This window comes from Colletotrichum lupini, chromosome 9, assembly GCF_023278565.1.
Source record: "Colletotrichum lupini chromosome 9, complete sequence".
Taxonomy (NCBI): Eukaryota; Fungi; Ascomycota; class Sordariomycetes; order Glomerellales; family Glomerellaceae; genus Colletotrichum; species Colletotrichum lupini.
The window spans coordinates 297,044-312,795 of NC_064682.1; the positions used below are offsets into that span (position 1 = coordinate 297,044).

Genomic DNA, 15,752 nt, shown 5'->3' on the forward strand with positions numbered 1-15,752 from the left:
CTCCTTTTCTCTGTCATCTCAAAGACCTGATTTGACTTCCTCCAGTCCCGGTCCCTTGTTTCCACGAGAACCATCACCGCACATACCTCACATCTCTCTGTCTCCCCATACCTATTGCTATTCCTATACTGCTAGGAACCTTCCTCGCAATCTCCATTACCTCGAAGGATACTTTCACAGCTCCCACCCGCCTCGCTCACTGCCAGGTACCTTGCCAATCCCACATTGGCTTGACGATCAACAAGTCTTTGGCTGCTGCGACAACCTCAAACTCACCTGATCTGGTTCAGCTTGGCCATCATTCTGTAAGTCATGCCAGCCTCTTGCGCCCATATCACCACAGACATCGCCAGTCACTGCGCCTGCAGCTGCCGGCAGCCTGCATACCATTGCGTTCTGCAGCTTGTGACTGTCCTCCTTCCTCAAAATGGACCGTCATCTCAAACATACTCGTTCCCTCTCGAGGCTAATCAGACGTGTAGCTAGCTTCAGAAAGCCAGACATCCACGACAAGGAGAACTGCTCCCCCGATTCAGCTCTTCTTCCTCCTCCTCCTACTCCAACCCCTCCACCACCCAAACCGGCCCCTACTACACCCCGCCAGCAAGCCTCCATTCCGATGGCTGAAGAAGAAGACTTTAGCTCCCTTCCCCTCCAGGATAGGTTTACCCACAAGGTATGACGTTGCCGCCTCTGCTGCGCCGTGTTTGATGCGCTGACGCGCCGCAGGTTTGGAAAGTCAGAAAGCAGGCCTATGAAGACGCCGCAAAAGCCTTCGCTGCTACTGCCGACGAGTACGATAATGCCTTCAGACCCTTCCTCTCCGACTCGGGCCTCTGGAAAGGCGCCGTCGCCGATTCCAACGTTGCTGCCCAACAAGATGGTCTGGCGGCGTACTGCGCGTTTCTCAAATTCGGAGGAAAGGAACACTGCACAAGGACGCGCGGAACTACGATAGGGCCTATCTGTGAAAAGGGTTTGCCGTCAACGCGTGCCGCTGCCAAGGAGTCATCTCTCGAAGCCCTTCTACTACTCGTCGAACTCGATGTTGCCGCCCCAGTCATCGAAGAGATTATCCCGGCGCTTGCCAACAAGCAACCAAAGGTTGTCGCCGCGGCTATTACCGCCCTGACCGCAATCTACCACAACTTCGGATGCAAGACCGTCGACCCCAAGCCCGTGTTGAAGGTCCTCCCCAAGGCATTTGGTCATGCCGACAAGAATGTCCGTGCTGCCGCGACGAACCTTGCCGTCGAATTCTACCGATGGCTGCGCGAAGCCATGAAGCCCATGTTCTGGGGCGACTTGAAACCCACTCAGCAGACCGACCTCGAGGCGCAATTCGAAAAGATCAAGGCCGAGCCAGCTCCGAAGCAAGAACGATTCTTGCGCTCACAACAAGCCGCCATGGCACGTGCGCCCCCACCCGGAGCCGACGACGAGTACGATGATGGTGGAGACTATGGCGAGGAACCAGCCGAGATGGACGCCTTCGACCTGGCGGAACCCCAGGATGTCTTTGGCAAGATCCCCGCCAACTTTAACGAAGCCTTGGCCTCGTCCAAATGGAAGGAGAGAAAGGAAGCAGTGGAAGGTCTCTACGCGGCAATCAACGTGCCAAGAATCAAGGATGGCGACTTCAACGAGATCAACCGAGGGCTGGCAAAGTGCATGAAGGACGCCAACGTTGCTGTTGTGACTCAAGCCGCGCAGTGTATCGAGGTCTTGGCCAAGGGATTGCGGCAAGGCTACGCAAAACACCGCACTACTGTGATGCAACCCATCATGGAACGCTTGAAGGAGAAGAAGGCAACGGTGGCAGATGCTCTCGGCGCTGCGCTTGACCAAGTCTTCCTGGCTACAAGTCTGACTGACTGTCTTGAGGACATCAATACCTACCTCGTCCACAAGAACCCCCAGATCAAGGAGGGCACCATGAAGTTCTTGATTCGTTGCCTCAGAACGACACGCGATGTGCCGAGCAAGCCTGAGATCGCGTCCATTGTCGAGGCAGGCAAGAAACTGTTGACCGAGTCCAGCGAGGGCCTCCGTTCAGGCGGTGCTGAGATTTTGGGCACTGTCATGAAGATCATTGGCGAGCGCGGTATGGGTCCGCACATGGAAGGCCTAGATGATATCCGCAAGACGAAAATCAAAGAATTCTTCGAGACGGCTGAAGTCAAGGCAAAGGAGAAGCCGAAGGCACCCCCGCCAGCTGCCAAGGCACCGCCCCCGAAGAAGGTCGTCGGAGGGAAGAAGCCCCTGGGCATGAAGAGACCGGCCATGCCGGCGGCAAGCGCTCCGCCGCCCGCCGACCCGGAACCCCTCTCCCCACAAGCTTCATCTCGTCCCAAACCCGCAGGCACCAAGATGGGCATGCCGAAGCCGTCGGGCTTGGCCGGCCTCAAATCCAAGCGCCCTCTCGGTGCACCAGCGGCGGCCGGATCCCCTCGACGCCCTGCTGCCGCACCAATTATGCCCGACGATGATGAGCCTGCTCCTCCCCCGCCTCAGCCTCGCATTGGCCTTGGCAGAGGTGGTCTTGCAGGACGATCTCTTGCGAAACCTGCTGCCGCTCCTGTTCAGATGCCTCCTGCATCGCCGCCGCCTTCCAGCGGACTCACGGCAATGGAGCGGGCTGAGCTCGAAGAACTCAGATCGGCAAACGAGCGCCTGACACGCCAAGTGGAGGAAATGAGGCATGAAAGGAGCAAGTACATGTCTGAGATTCAAGAGTTGAAGAACCAAAATGCGGGTTTGATTGAAGACCATACCCGTGATGTCCTCAGCATCAAGGCCAAGGAGACGCAGTTGGTTCGTGCAAGAAGTGATGCAGAGGCCACGGAGTCGACGAACGATCGCCTCAGACGGGAGCTGGATCGCCTTAAGAGAGCGCTCAACCACGCCGAGGCCCTGAACTCAAGGACAGGCATGGGCAGCCCAGGTAAGATAGCAGCTTCTTCTTTCAGTGAGTGTTCATGTACTGATGTAATCGCAGGTCTTGCTTCGCCTACGCACGACGACGCCGGTATCTACCGCGACGCATCCTACGGTTCATCTTCTGCTCGACACAACCGTATTAGTTACGCCAGCAACATGTCTGAGGAGAAGGAGAACGGAGACCATCACTACCCTCGCTCAAAGGCACTCAGTCCCGAGCTTAGGTATACGGGCAGTGCATCTTCCGGACGTGGCAGCCCTGCTAGAGGCTACAGGAGTTCTGCGGCCACCCCCGTTGATGATATACCGGCCCCGTCATACTCGTCTGGCGGCGGCGGTGGAGGCGGTGGCATGAACTCGAATAACAACGGTGTGGAAAGCTGGAAGCGTGCAGCTGAAGTGACCAGCCAACTGAAAGCCAGGATTGAACAAATGAAGGTCAGTTGTCATCTTGATCTGGTATAATCTGTTTCCCATCACTAACAATTCTTAGGCGAAACAAGGATTTGCCCGTCCTTGAGCTCGACCGCCGAACCACCCGGTGCCAGATGGCCCGCTGGATACTGACGTGAACATGAAGAGGGGTTTTGTTTGGGGTCCGTAATGGTCACGGTTCAAAGGGGGGAAATCCTGCGTGTTCTTGGTTGCATATCACTGGCGTCGGAAGCATACCCCATACCTCATCTCCGGCCTGCAGTTGGGATAGGTAATTTTCGTCTGTATGAGTTATGCATTTTCACCTCTATTGTCGGCTCGCTTGTATAACCTCGAGGGGCGCGAGTGTACTTAATTAACGATGATTATGAATAAGAGTCTGCGATACCAGTCACCATGGAAGCATGATACCTTGGGCAGTTGCAAGCGTGTCATTCTCGATCTCATCGCACCGTTAGCATCGTACTTAACTAGAAGGTAAGGATTGTTATCAGTGGTAGTTGACTAGAAACCTGTCACTTATTCCCATCCAGTTCTCCAATGCGCCCAAAAACCAAAAGCACCCTTCAAATCGCGAGGTACACGACGATACACCACCCAAGCTTAATGTACACAAATTCCTCGCTGACCAAGCCAATAAACATGGGAAGAAGTGAATGTTGCGTAGTAGCCGAGAAATCCAAGTCGAGACAGCCCTCAACCAAGCCTGACTGTCCCAACTCGACTCCTCAAGCCAATATGAAGCCGCACCTTTAGAATCGAATAAAATGCCTAAACCACCCAGCCGTACTATAATCCAGCATGAACTTTGGAATGTACTTGGGCTTCGGTTCCATGTCCTTCACAGCCTCACTCTCTCCCTTGCCCGTCTCCCTCTGCGCCTCCTCCACCTTGGCACTCTTCCCACCAACAGGCATCGTATGAACCGAAGGCCTCATAATGTGAACATTCACCTCGACCGGATCGACCTGAATGTGCGAGCGTTTATCTTTCGCGATATTGATCCGTCCATCATGTTCCTCGAGAAGCACGTCTCGACGTTTTGTGAGGAGAGACGAGGTGAATTGTGACGATGACTTGATCCTGCTGATGACGCGGACGGGATCGACGCGTAGGGCGGAGAGGTCGACGTTGTCTACGCCGATTTTGCCCGTGTGGATACCGAGGTCGTGGGGGGGTGGTGAGTCGGGGGTGGGAGCGAAGACTTTGTTGTCTTTTGCGGTGGGGAGGGCGAAGGTTGTTGTTAGGAGGAAGAGGGTGAGGAGGGATGTTGGTAGATGCATTGTTTGGTGTTTAGTTGCCTGATTGTCGTGATGATGGCTTCAAAGTCGAGTGACAATGACAACTGTTGCAGTTTCTTGGACTTAAGTGGTGTTAAGTGGTACGGTGGTGGGGGAGTCCCAGAGCCCAGGGACTTATACCACCCACCGAAGACGAAAGAAGCTTTTCTCCATGCTTCCACCGGCCGCATCAAAGTTGGGATCGGGATAAAGAGGGGATCGCAACGACAGTCCAAACAACTTGCACCTGTGCGGTGCGGTGCGGGCGTGCCGCGTGCGTTACGTGCGGGCCACAACGGTGCCAAGTGTCATTGACTGCCAGTTTTGACACCTTCTGGCTGCAGACTGCCGGGGAAAGGTTAGTCGGTAAGTTCAAGAGGTATATATCCTGCACAGCAAGGTAGTGAGTGTCTTCTCGAAAGCCGGGGGTCGTGGGCTCAAGAGAGGGGTTTGCGAAAGGTTCTTGACGGTTGCCTGGGGATTTAGGTGAGGTCATCGTGTGGCGGGAACATCAGACCAACTTTCGAACTCATGTGTGTGGTTTCGGTGCGTTGAGCGTGTTGGAAGGTTTTGGAAGTCGGTGGGGGTTCCCTTACTTTAGTTGTCGGTGGACTGTTTGACTTTGTCATTGTGTGAGGAGGGAGGAGCTTTGACGTTAGGAAGTCCGGGTGAGAAAGCTTGGTTCGGGATGCCGAGAGGGGACGCCGGGTTTACGGCCCCGCCTGATGCGGGCGATAAGTTGCGAGCCGACGTTGATTTGCGCTCCTAGTTTATTACAGTTAGTTGCACTTGACCAAGCTTTCAGCCTTAAATGCTTGATCCTCAGTTTTGGCTAAAAATCTCCCCTTTCCCTTGTTGCTACGACGGAACTCTGGCGCAAGCCTGGTTATTGAGTTGGCCGATTGGACTTTTCAAGGCAATCAAAACAGTCATCACCGTATATCGAAAAAGACTTCATCCCAAAGAATACAATTAATGTCCTATTATAACAAAATTGATCTCCGGACAATGTTAGCTGGTTGCTCAGAGTGTTCTGGTGATATTTACACATGTAGCAGTAGCTCATAAGGCCTTTCTGAGCCCACTGCCGTTCAAACAGTGGTACGACCGAGAAAGATGTCACTTTAACGAAAGTGAGAATCATCAACAGTGTGAACTCCATCACGGTCATATGCGTTCGCGATCCTCAAAGGCTGAGGTGTGGCGGTGTAGTTGCTATTGAAAATTACATTGCTTTTGGCAAATCATCACAAGGCTTTTTCCGCAGATGTGGTTCGCCAGTATGCAGCCTTTAAGGCACCCGCCTAGGCCTGTCTGCTAGTTCCAGCATAATGAGCCAGTAATGGATGCCCGCGGAATTGACCAAAAAGCTGACCTGCAGGTCTGCCTTGTTATCTGGCCAGGGGTAAGCGCGCCTAAGCCTCCATCTCGCCTGGCGCCAGGCATAACCAACAACTGGGATGATACGGAGCTGAGAGATTTGGAAGCCTCGATCCCTAAAGTTGTTTTGCCGGGGCGTTTCCTTTCTCGTAAACTCTGGTGACCAGCATCTCAATGCGGGCATCCCATGACAGCATCACTTCTTCCAAACGCCTTCTTCTAGAGTCGCTCCCGTCTCTTTCAGGTATCCTCTATCAATTAGAGTGACCAAAATGGCTGACCCTCTTAGTATCGCTGGCTCGGTTGCTGGATTGCTGGCCACGGCGGTCAAAGTGTACAACACTACCTCTAATTTCGTATCCAGTGCAATCTGTTAGGCCTCGCCGGTCAGGCCTCGTCGGTTAAGGGATAGCTTAGGGGGGCATAAAGAGGGGGACTAAGTAATAAAGGAGCAGCTTAGGTATATATAGAGCGCTAGTAGTATACCTCGAGGGAAGGGTAGATTTTAGTAATTCCTCTTTTAGACCCTAATAGTAGTTAACCTCTATAAGCTTCTTCCCTATATTATATACTTATTAATAATCTAAAATCTTTACTTACGAAGGGGACTAGGCCGGAAGCTTAAAATACTAATAAGAACGAGACGTAGCAAGAGAGCATAGTTAGTACTACGATAATAAAAAGAAAATAACTCTTTTCTATCGGACCCCTTAAAATCGCTTCTTCCTTAGTAAATAATATAAGAACGAAGCGTAATAGAACTATTAACGTAATAGTAACATAAAAAGACCGTATCGCTAGGAATATTAACGAATTTTAAATAAAATAGCGAACCTCTTACTTTTATTTATTAATACTTAAACTAAACGATAAGTAATAGGTTAGTAGAACTATAAGAATAAGAACGATAATTAAAAAAAGAAATCCTTATTATAACGTACGAAGAGCGCTTATATAAAAGATAAGTAGATTTAGAACGCCTACGGAGCTCTTTAAATAGCCCGGCCCCTGCGCTAAGGGCTACGGTTTTAGCTATAATAGCCTTAGATATTAGCTTTAATATAAATAGAAATATAAACCCCCGGACTAAGGATAGTTCGATAGGTAAAGCCGTACCTAAAGCGCTACTTAAGTAATAATAAAGTAACGAGTTCGTATTACTTAAGCCCTTATTTACTAGCTCCCTCCCGACTTAAATAAGCGCCGTAAGCGGAACGTCTATATTTAGACCGCTATCCTTTTTTAACTTATTATACGCTAATAAATCGATATAGGATTTATAGAGCTTCCTTTTTAACTATTACTATCGCTTCGACCTATAGGCTTAATAAATAAGAATAGACCGTAATAAAGTAGCGTATATAGTTAGCTACCTAAGTAGCGGTATAAAAACCTCTTAGATATACTATATCTTCGACTACTAAAGAACCCCCGGTTTTATAATAAACTAGGTTATATAAGAGGAACTAGAGACCTTTTTATAAAATAACCTATCTAATCCCGCTAGCTAAAAAATAGTAATAAGTATATAACTAAATAGTACCTCGTAAGGCTAAAAAAAGAAAGTTAATAAGTTCGTTAGCTATATTAATAAGCTCGAGATAGAATTAGAATATATCTTAATAAAGAAATAGAGGATCTTTACGCTAATAAGTAAGCTACGGCCCGAACTATGCCTCGTAATAGTATTATAAATAGAACTTCTGCGGACTTACTTATAGCTAGTATTATTAGTAAGACGTATCGAATAATCCTTACTATTAATAAGGAGCCTACGAACGTCCTTTAGGTAATATTCTAACTTAAACTCGAACGAGCTAGCGGGAAGATACCGGGGCACTAATAAGTTAAATACATAAGGAATACGCCGTAACTCGCTTAGTAAGGATACTACGTATTATAATTATAAAAAGACTAGCTATATTATAAAAGATTACCTATAACCGCGGGAATAGTATTAGTAATACTATAACTATAGTAAAACCGGGCACTTCGCTAATAGCTACCCGAGCGTTATATACTATAAATATAACTAAAAAGGGCATAAGGCCGCTAGCTATTAATTAGACCTTACCCTAACTAAGTAGCGCGGACTAGTAACGAGCTCGAATACTATTTTAGTAAGAAGAGTAGCTAGCGATTAATAAGGGCGGCGCTTAAATATCCTAACTTATATATACCTAAACTGCGTATAGGAGAAGCTAAGCGCCCTTATCGATTTAGGAATAAAAAGGAACGTAATTAGTATCGGGCTACTTAATAACTTTAACGCTAATTTACGAATTTACTTATTACCGTAGCTAGTAAACGTCGAGGGTAAATAGATAGAGACGCTAAGAAGCTACTACTTACGGCTTTGAATTACTAATAGTAACTACGTAATAGAGATATAGCTATATCGCTTTATAATAGCCGATATTACGGTACCTACGCTTATCCTCGGTTTTTTCTAACTAGAGGATATTAACCCGCTAATTAGTTAGAAGTAAAAGAAGTAGTAGTATCTAATTTACGAACAATATATCTACTTAGACGCCTTAAAAAAGGGGCTACTAGACGACTTAGTTTTAGTAATACTCGCGCACATCGTAATTAACCTAGCTATAAATAGCGACGTAGTATTAATAAGCGTAGCTAAGGACTAGAAGCTACGTTACTAGGACTTTAACGACTTATTTTTAAAAAAGAAGGCTATCTCGCTACTAAATAGAGTACTATATAACTATTATATTAAATTAAACGACGCGGCGCCTATCCCCTAGGGACCTATTTACTTATTATTAAACTATAAGCTCGAGATCTTACGTAACTATTTAATAAAAGTAGAGGCTAGGGGCTAAATACGCCCCTCTATAAGCCTAGTAAGAGTACCTATTCTCTTTATATCTAAAAAAGGAGGAGAGCTACGACTTTACGTTGATTATAGAGCGATTAATAAGATTATATAAAAAGATAGAACGCCGCTACCGCTAATTAAAGAGATACTAAATAGACTATTTAATACCTCTATTTTTATAAAGCTAGACCTTAAGAACGCGTACTACTATATACGTATAGCCGAGGGCGATAAGTAAAAGACGGCTTTTTATACTAAATACGGGTAGTTCGAGTACTTAGTCGTACCTTTCGGGCTAACTAACGCGCCTACGACTTTCTAAGCGTATATTAATAACGTTCTAAGCGGCCTAGTTAATACCGTTTATATTATATACCTAGATAATATCCTAATATATAATAACGACTACGTAGCGTATAAAGAGCACGTACGTAGCGTACTATAAAAATTATAATAATAGAACTTATATTTAAATAGCGGCAAATGCGAGTTCTATATATCGCGTATAGGATTCCTAGGGTATATCGTATTTAATAAAGGCATAAAAATAGAACCCGCGCGTACTAAAGCTATAGCGAATTAGCTATTTTTAAGGAGCGTTAAAGATATATAAACGTTCTTTAAATTTACGGGGTTCTACCGCAGATTTATTAATAACTATACTAAGATAACGGCACCTCTAATAGACTTATTAAAAAAGGCAAAACCGGGATAATTAGAGCTACTAATACTAGCCGTAGAGTTATTTAAGAAGCTACTAATAGTATTTACTAACGTACTAATACTACGACATTTTAACCCTACTTTACTTATACGGTTATAAATAGACGCTTCGGCTCGAGCTATTAGCTTAGTAATTACGTAATTATTTAAGGGTAATTAGTACCTAATTACTTATAGGTTAAGGAAATTAACGGATACGGAGAGCCGCTATAGTATAAGAGACGTAGAGCTATTAGCTATTATAAACGTACTAAGGAACTAGCGATACTACCTCGCTTATAGCTAAGATTAGGTCGTAGTATTTATAAATTATTTTAACTTATAGTTCTTAAATATAAAAAAGAGACTAAACAGGAGATAGCTACGCTAACTAAACGAACTCGTAGTATTTAATATTAAGATTAGGTTTAAGCTAGGTATAAAAAACCTAGCAAATAGACTATTACGAAGACTTAATTATAATAAAAATAGTAATAATAGCGGAGCGGAGGAGCTACTATTAAAAATAAAAAAAGACCTCTATAACGCTAGAAATATCTAGGAGCCCCTTAGAGTCGTAATAATAAGGTATACGAGGACGAGCCGCGGGAATAGCTCCTAAGTAAAAAAAATAGTAAGTATTTTAGAAACGGAACTAGTAGTAATACGGAGAAGTAAATAAAAGAGGTTAAGAGCTCTAGCTCGAGGGAACTCCGAGGAGTATTTTAAAAAGTATAACGGGGCTACGAGCCTAGGGTATTAGAGTTATAGTATAGTACTTAGAGAGCTACTTAAGCCTATTACTAAAACTATAGATCGCAAGCTACTCGTTTTATAAAACTCTAACGTAATAAAAGTACCTAAAATAGTATTTAGTAAGGAGGGGTTATTAATAATAGGTCGACTACGGGCTGCTTAATAAGAGGACGCTTTTATAAAAAATAAGTAGTAAACTAAAAGGAACCGACGGCCTCGCTTAGCTAAGAAGAAATAATAATAGAGCTAGGTATACGACTTTAAAGGGCTACTATACTACGGCGGCCGTGCCTACGTACCGCTATATAAGTAGCTAAGGAGGGAAGTTATTAAAGTATATTACGATGCGCCTATAGCGGGATATTATAATATAAAGCGGACGATAGCGCTATTAAAACGCTACTATTACTAAAATAGAGTAAGTAGGGATATAAAAAGTTATATTAATACTTATATAGTATACTAGCGGACAAAGCCTCGTTACTATAAGCCGTATAGCTTACTACGCCCCCTACTTACCCTAGTTAGGCTATAATAAGAAATATTACTAGACTTTATTACGGGCTTACTTATATTAACTACGCTAATCGGGAGGCGCCCTTACGACGTAGTACTCGTCGTAATAAACCGATTTACGAAGTATAATATCTATATCGCTACGAGGATAACCCTTATAGCCCAGGGATTCGCAGACCTCCTATTCGTAAAGATCTTTACTAAGTTTAGAATACCCAAAGGGATCGTCTCTAATAGGGGGTTATTATTTATAAATAAGTTTTAGACTTATTTTTATTACTTTTTAATAATAAAGAGGCGTCTTAGTACCGCGTTCTACTTATAAACGGACGGTTAAATAGAATAGTAGAACTAATACTTAGAGTAGTACCTTCGCTATTTCTATACCTAGGACTAATTAAATTAGGCATAGCGTTTTTACTTAGCCGAGTTTATATATAATAATACTTAGTACTTAGTAATCTATAAAACGCTTACTAAGGCCCTACTCGGGTTCTTACTTACGTACCCTATATTAATCTTAACGGGGACTCGAGATAGTATATAAAATATCTTAGCTAAGGAGCGTGCGGCCCGACTACGAGCTAATTAAAAAGCTCTACGACCCCTTATATAAAAAGTACGCGAGACGTATAAATAATAAGCTAATAAAGCTAAGATAGATATATCGTATAAAGTAGGCGACTAGGTATTACTATTAAAAAAGAATATTAAGAAATAGCGTCCTAGCTAGAAGTTAGCTAATAAGTATCTAGGCCTATTCGAAATTAAATTAATAGTTAGAACGGCGGGGGTTACTTATTAACTAAACGTACTAACGTAGTATAAAATATACGATATGTTTTATATATCCTTATTTAAGCTATATTAATACCGCGAGGAAGCCCCTTAAAAACCCTTACTTATTAAGGATATAAATAGGGAGCTACTTTATAAAATAAAAGATATTATATAATATAGAGGGCCGAAGAGGAAGCGATAATACCTAATCCGGTAGAAAGGATATAGTAGCAACGAAGATACGTAAGAGCTAGCTAAGTATATTAAAAACGTAGTATTAATTAGTATATATAAAGAACGAGTTTTAATTAGGCAGCGCGCCCTAGCTCCTAAGGAGCTTAATAACGTAGCGAACTAGTTACTAATAATAAAAAAAAGGGGCTATGTAGTTATAACTAAGTAGTATAAACGCGCTAATTATTAACCGTTTTTCTAATCCTTACGACGCGCAAAAGGACCGCCCTTATTTATAAAAGGACCGCCCTTGTATACAAAAGGGCCGCCCTAGCTATTATCCTAGGGGTCGTTATAAAAAAAATAATCTCCCTACTATTAGCGAATTTATAAATAATTAGTTACGAATACGGAGCGCAAGCGGGGCGACTATATATTAGTTAGAATATTATTAGAGCGGCGTACTTTGTTATAGATAGTATAAAATAGTACGATTATAATATTATTATAAGACGAAGACGTAGCGCGGGAGGAGCTCGTAACTACTTTATCGTCGTCGTTATTAATAACGGGGGTCGAGTAAGCCTCCTTATTAGCGCGCTTAAGCGCCCTTTACGTATTATTAGTAGCGATTCGGTAGGTCTATTAGAGCTATAGAGTAATATTAATAACCCGAGTAGTAATAATAATAGAGCGATAACGGAGCGACAAACCTCCGAATTATAGACGTTATTATTAGAGGTAAGTATAGTACTCTAAAGGGTTCGTATTATAAATTCCGTAGACTTAGGGACCTAAGACGCTATTAATATAATACTTAAAAAAAGTAACGGAGTAATAATAGTACTAAGCGCTTACCGTATCCTTATAAGAATAGTTCTATATAGTATATTTAATATAACGCACGCTAGATCCTAGAAAAGTATTAAATAAAAGAGCGAACTAGGGGCTATAAATTACCGACCTAATTAATTATAATACTTAGCTTTTAGATCGAGCGCCTTATATATAACGTAGGCGGAGTAGGGGAGCGGGTATACCTAGCTAACCCCGATCTTCTTAGCGTTTACCTTTTTCTTTTTTTTAATAAGAGTTTATAACGGTTAGTATAAGTAGCGTATAAGTAGTAATATATATACGAGGTTAGGGTAAGTAAAAGGGATATCGGGCTTTTTAAATAGACCGCTACCGCGGCTATTATTAAGCGTACTTATAGCGCTAATAACCGTTCTATTACTAATAGTAACGACGCTACGATTAGGGGCTATAGTTATATTAAAACGAGTTAGTAACGACTATAAAACGACTTTAGAAGAGACTTATTTAGGCGCGGGGAGTATATAAGAATAGGGATCTAGGAAATATTCGTTAGCTATAATATCTATATAACGAGGGAGTAGTATAAATACTAATAAAAATAAGAGACTATATATAAAAAGGATAACTATAAATAAAAAAAAAGAGAAAAGGAATTCGGAATTATAATAGCTTAGAAGGGGGTTAATATTAGCAAATAAAAGTGGGGCAACGACTACTTAGGTACTAGTAGTTATAAAAATAGCCTATAAATAAGAGCGACCCGGGTATAGAATTATAGGGCTATTATTTAGAGTAAGGGGTCTATACTCGGGCCGACGGGTACTACTTATACCTACCCTTATACTATATATTTAAGGACTTCTTAAGTAAGGGATTAACGTAGCATATGCGAACTATAAATAGGCTTTAGGATAAAGCCTAGGGGAGGGAGCACCCTATTAGGCCTTACTAATTAGGCCTCGTTAATTAAGGGATAGCTTAGGGGGGCATAAAGAGGGGGACTAAGTAATAAAGGAGTAGCTTAGGTATATATAGAGCGTTAGTAATATACCTCGAGGGAAGGGTAGATTTTAGTAATTCCTTTTTTAGACCCTAATAGCAGTTGGCCTCTGTGAGCTTCTTCCCTATGTCGTACACCTATTGATATAATCGATGCCCTCGAGTCTGCGATACAAATGTTTTAACTCATTGAAGAGACAAAAATAACCCTGTCTTCTGTCCACGAGCTGCTTTAATCCCTCGACACCTTCCCCAGTTCCCGCAAAAACATGATCCAGCTCGATTACCTCTCCATTGTCATCACACACTCCGTTCTAACACTTTCAAAACTCGAATCCATCGTCTGCCAGCAGGATGGGTTGCGGTCTCGGATGAAATGGGCGCTGTGGCACGAAAAGAAGATTCTAGCTCTTCTTCCCCGGTTGGAGTCTCAGAAGTCAACATTGACTGTGATGATCACACTTCTCAATAGGTGAGTAGTAGACAACCAAAGGCACAAGGTATTTGAAGATTTATTTATCATGTCATAGCGAGACTCAAGAAGAAGCAAGTCGCTCACAAATCACCATGTTGGCCAAAGTGGACGAAATTCTTCAGCAAAACCGAACACTAGCCGAACAATTGAAGCTGCTCGACAACGGAAAGTCGTGGGACACTAGATCCGTCAAGTTCATGGACAACGCGTCCTCAATAATCAGCAGACCTGTGTCTACCCAAAGTGTTATCCACAGATCCCCTTCAGCCGCCTTTCGGACCCCAGAGTCTTTGGAGGGATCGATGATCATGACGCTATCAAAAAGGAATTTCGAGCTCGACTTGGGTCAATCGAGGGTTTATAAACGGGCCCAAGACCGCGAAACAGACAGATCCTCTTTCACAACATCCAACGCCCCGACAAGTGCTTGGAGTATGCTCTCAGGTCTCACCATCGGCGACATTTCCACAGTGTCAGCGTTTAGATTGCCAATTACTCTCAAGGATATCAATAAAATTGCACCGGGGTCAACATTTTCAGGTCTTTTGATGAACTATCAATCTATGGAAGACCAGACTCGATCCAATCCATTTGAGTGCAGGGACTCACTGTCACGAGCTCCCATTAGGGACGAAAGATTGGCAGGGACGTTGTCTTTCAAATTTGATGAGTCTGGCGACGTCGCGTGCAGAGAGCCCGAAATTCAACAAGAAGGATTGACAACTTTCACGTGAGTACCTGGTCTCTCTCTGCAAATCGGTTTTATTCTGAAACTCGTAGTATCATGATAGTCGGGGACTCCAAAGCGCTTAATAGTGAGATGATCAATACTTTCATCAACCCAACACCATGGTTAAAACTCGAAAAAGATGTACATATCCCCGGGCGTGCTCACTATTCTCGATACGCAGTACGGTACGTGTCTTTGGCAACACCAAAAAGTCTTGTCTGTCAAAACGGTCCGTGAACTCTCTATTGACATGGATAGTGTGCGTGGTGAAATACTGGGCCTTGAACTACACGATACAACAGGACTAGCAGATGATCGCTCTCTCAGGCAACAGTCATACAAATGTGACGACGCATTCTTGATTCTCGTAGGCGTGGACAGCGCGGCGCGGGTCGAAATCCAAGACCTAGCGAACGAGGTTTCCAGAGCGCGACCAGACGCCCTTTGTTTTCTGGTTGGGACGTCTAAGAACCGTGGAGCACCGCATGGCGATGCTGAGTTGGGACGTATCGCGAAATTCTTCCTTGATCTAAGAATGAAGGTGTTGTATTGTGATGTGCAACACCCGATGAGCGTTGGACAACTGCTCGCACAGGTAGGCTCCATGCTAGGGGCATTGATTCCATAAGATAATAAGCTAATCAAGTTCCGCGCAGGCCATTATAGCTGCGAATCGTAGAGGCCTAAGGAACTTGCTCGAAGCCCCCACCTCGCCTCAACTATCCAAGGTTACGATCGAATAGGGAGGACTGACAGGAAACAAATTACCTATTCAGCAAGGACATCCTTGAGTATTAAGCAAGGAAAAGTAATCAGATCGTCACGGAATCAGGAAGAGAGCTGTGGGCTAGGGCGTTGTCGGTCGAATGTGGATTGATCAAAGCTTATACTGACATTGGAGGATCTCATAGAATTGAGATACCAGACCTT

The 15,752-nt window shown here is 44.0% G+C and overlaps 4 protein-coding genes across 4 annotated transcripts; 2 read left to right on the plus strand and 2 right to left on the minus strand.

Moving 5' to 3' along the window:
- Positions 1-427: 427 nt before the first annotated feature.
- CLUP02_16003 (spindle pole body component alp14) lies at positions 428-3,460 on the plus strand (the record flags this gene model as incomplete). The annotated part of the gene is made up of 4 exons (XM_049294927.1): positions 428-676; positions 730-2,944; positions 2,999-3,378; positions 3,434-3,460. 4 exons carry the CDS (start codon positions 428-430, stop codon positions 3,458-3,460), a joined length of 2,871 nt encoding a protein of 956 aa, XP_049152074.1.
- A 667-nt stretch (positions 3,461-4,127) lies between these two features.
- CLUP02_16004 (uncharacterized protein) lies at positions 4,128-4,658 on the minus strand (the record flags this gene model as incomplete). The annotated part of the gene is made up of 1 exon (XM_049294928.1): positions 4,128-4,658. One exon carries the CDS (start codon positions 4,656-4,658, stop codon positions 4,128-4,130), a length of 531 nt encoding a protein of 176 aa, XP_049152075.1.
- Positions 4,659-5,252: 594 nt separating this feature from the next.
- On the minus strand, positions 5,253-6,219 carry CLUP02_16005 (uncharacterized protein; the record flags this gene model as incomplete). Its single annotated transcript, XM_049294929.1, has 7 exons — positions 5,253-5,420; positions 5,450-5,537; positions 5,592-5,635; positions 5,705-5,739; positions 5,821-5,888; positions 5,956-5,969; positions 6,031-6,219. 7 exons carry the CDS (start codon positions 6,217-6,219, stop codon positions 5,253-5,255), a joined length of 606 nt encoding a protein of 201 aa, XP_049152076.1.
- Positions 6,220-6,307: 88 nt separating this feature from the next.
- On the plus strand, positions 6,308-15,565 carry CLUP02_16006 (uncharacterized protein; the record flags this gene model as incomplete). The annotated part of the gene is made up of 6 exons (XM_049294930.1): positions 6,308-6,369; positions 13,874-14,089; positions 14,148-14,822; positions 15,004-15,081; positions 15,150-15,417; positions 15,479-15,565. The coding sequence occupies 6 exons, from the start codon at positions 6,308-6,310 to the stop codon at positions 15,563-15,565; spliced, it is 1,386 nt and encodes a 461-aa protein (XP_049152077.1).
- Between the last annotated feature and the right edge of the window lie 187 nt (positions 15,566-15,752).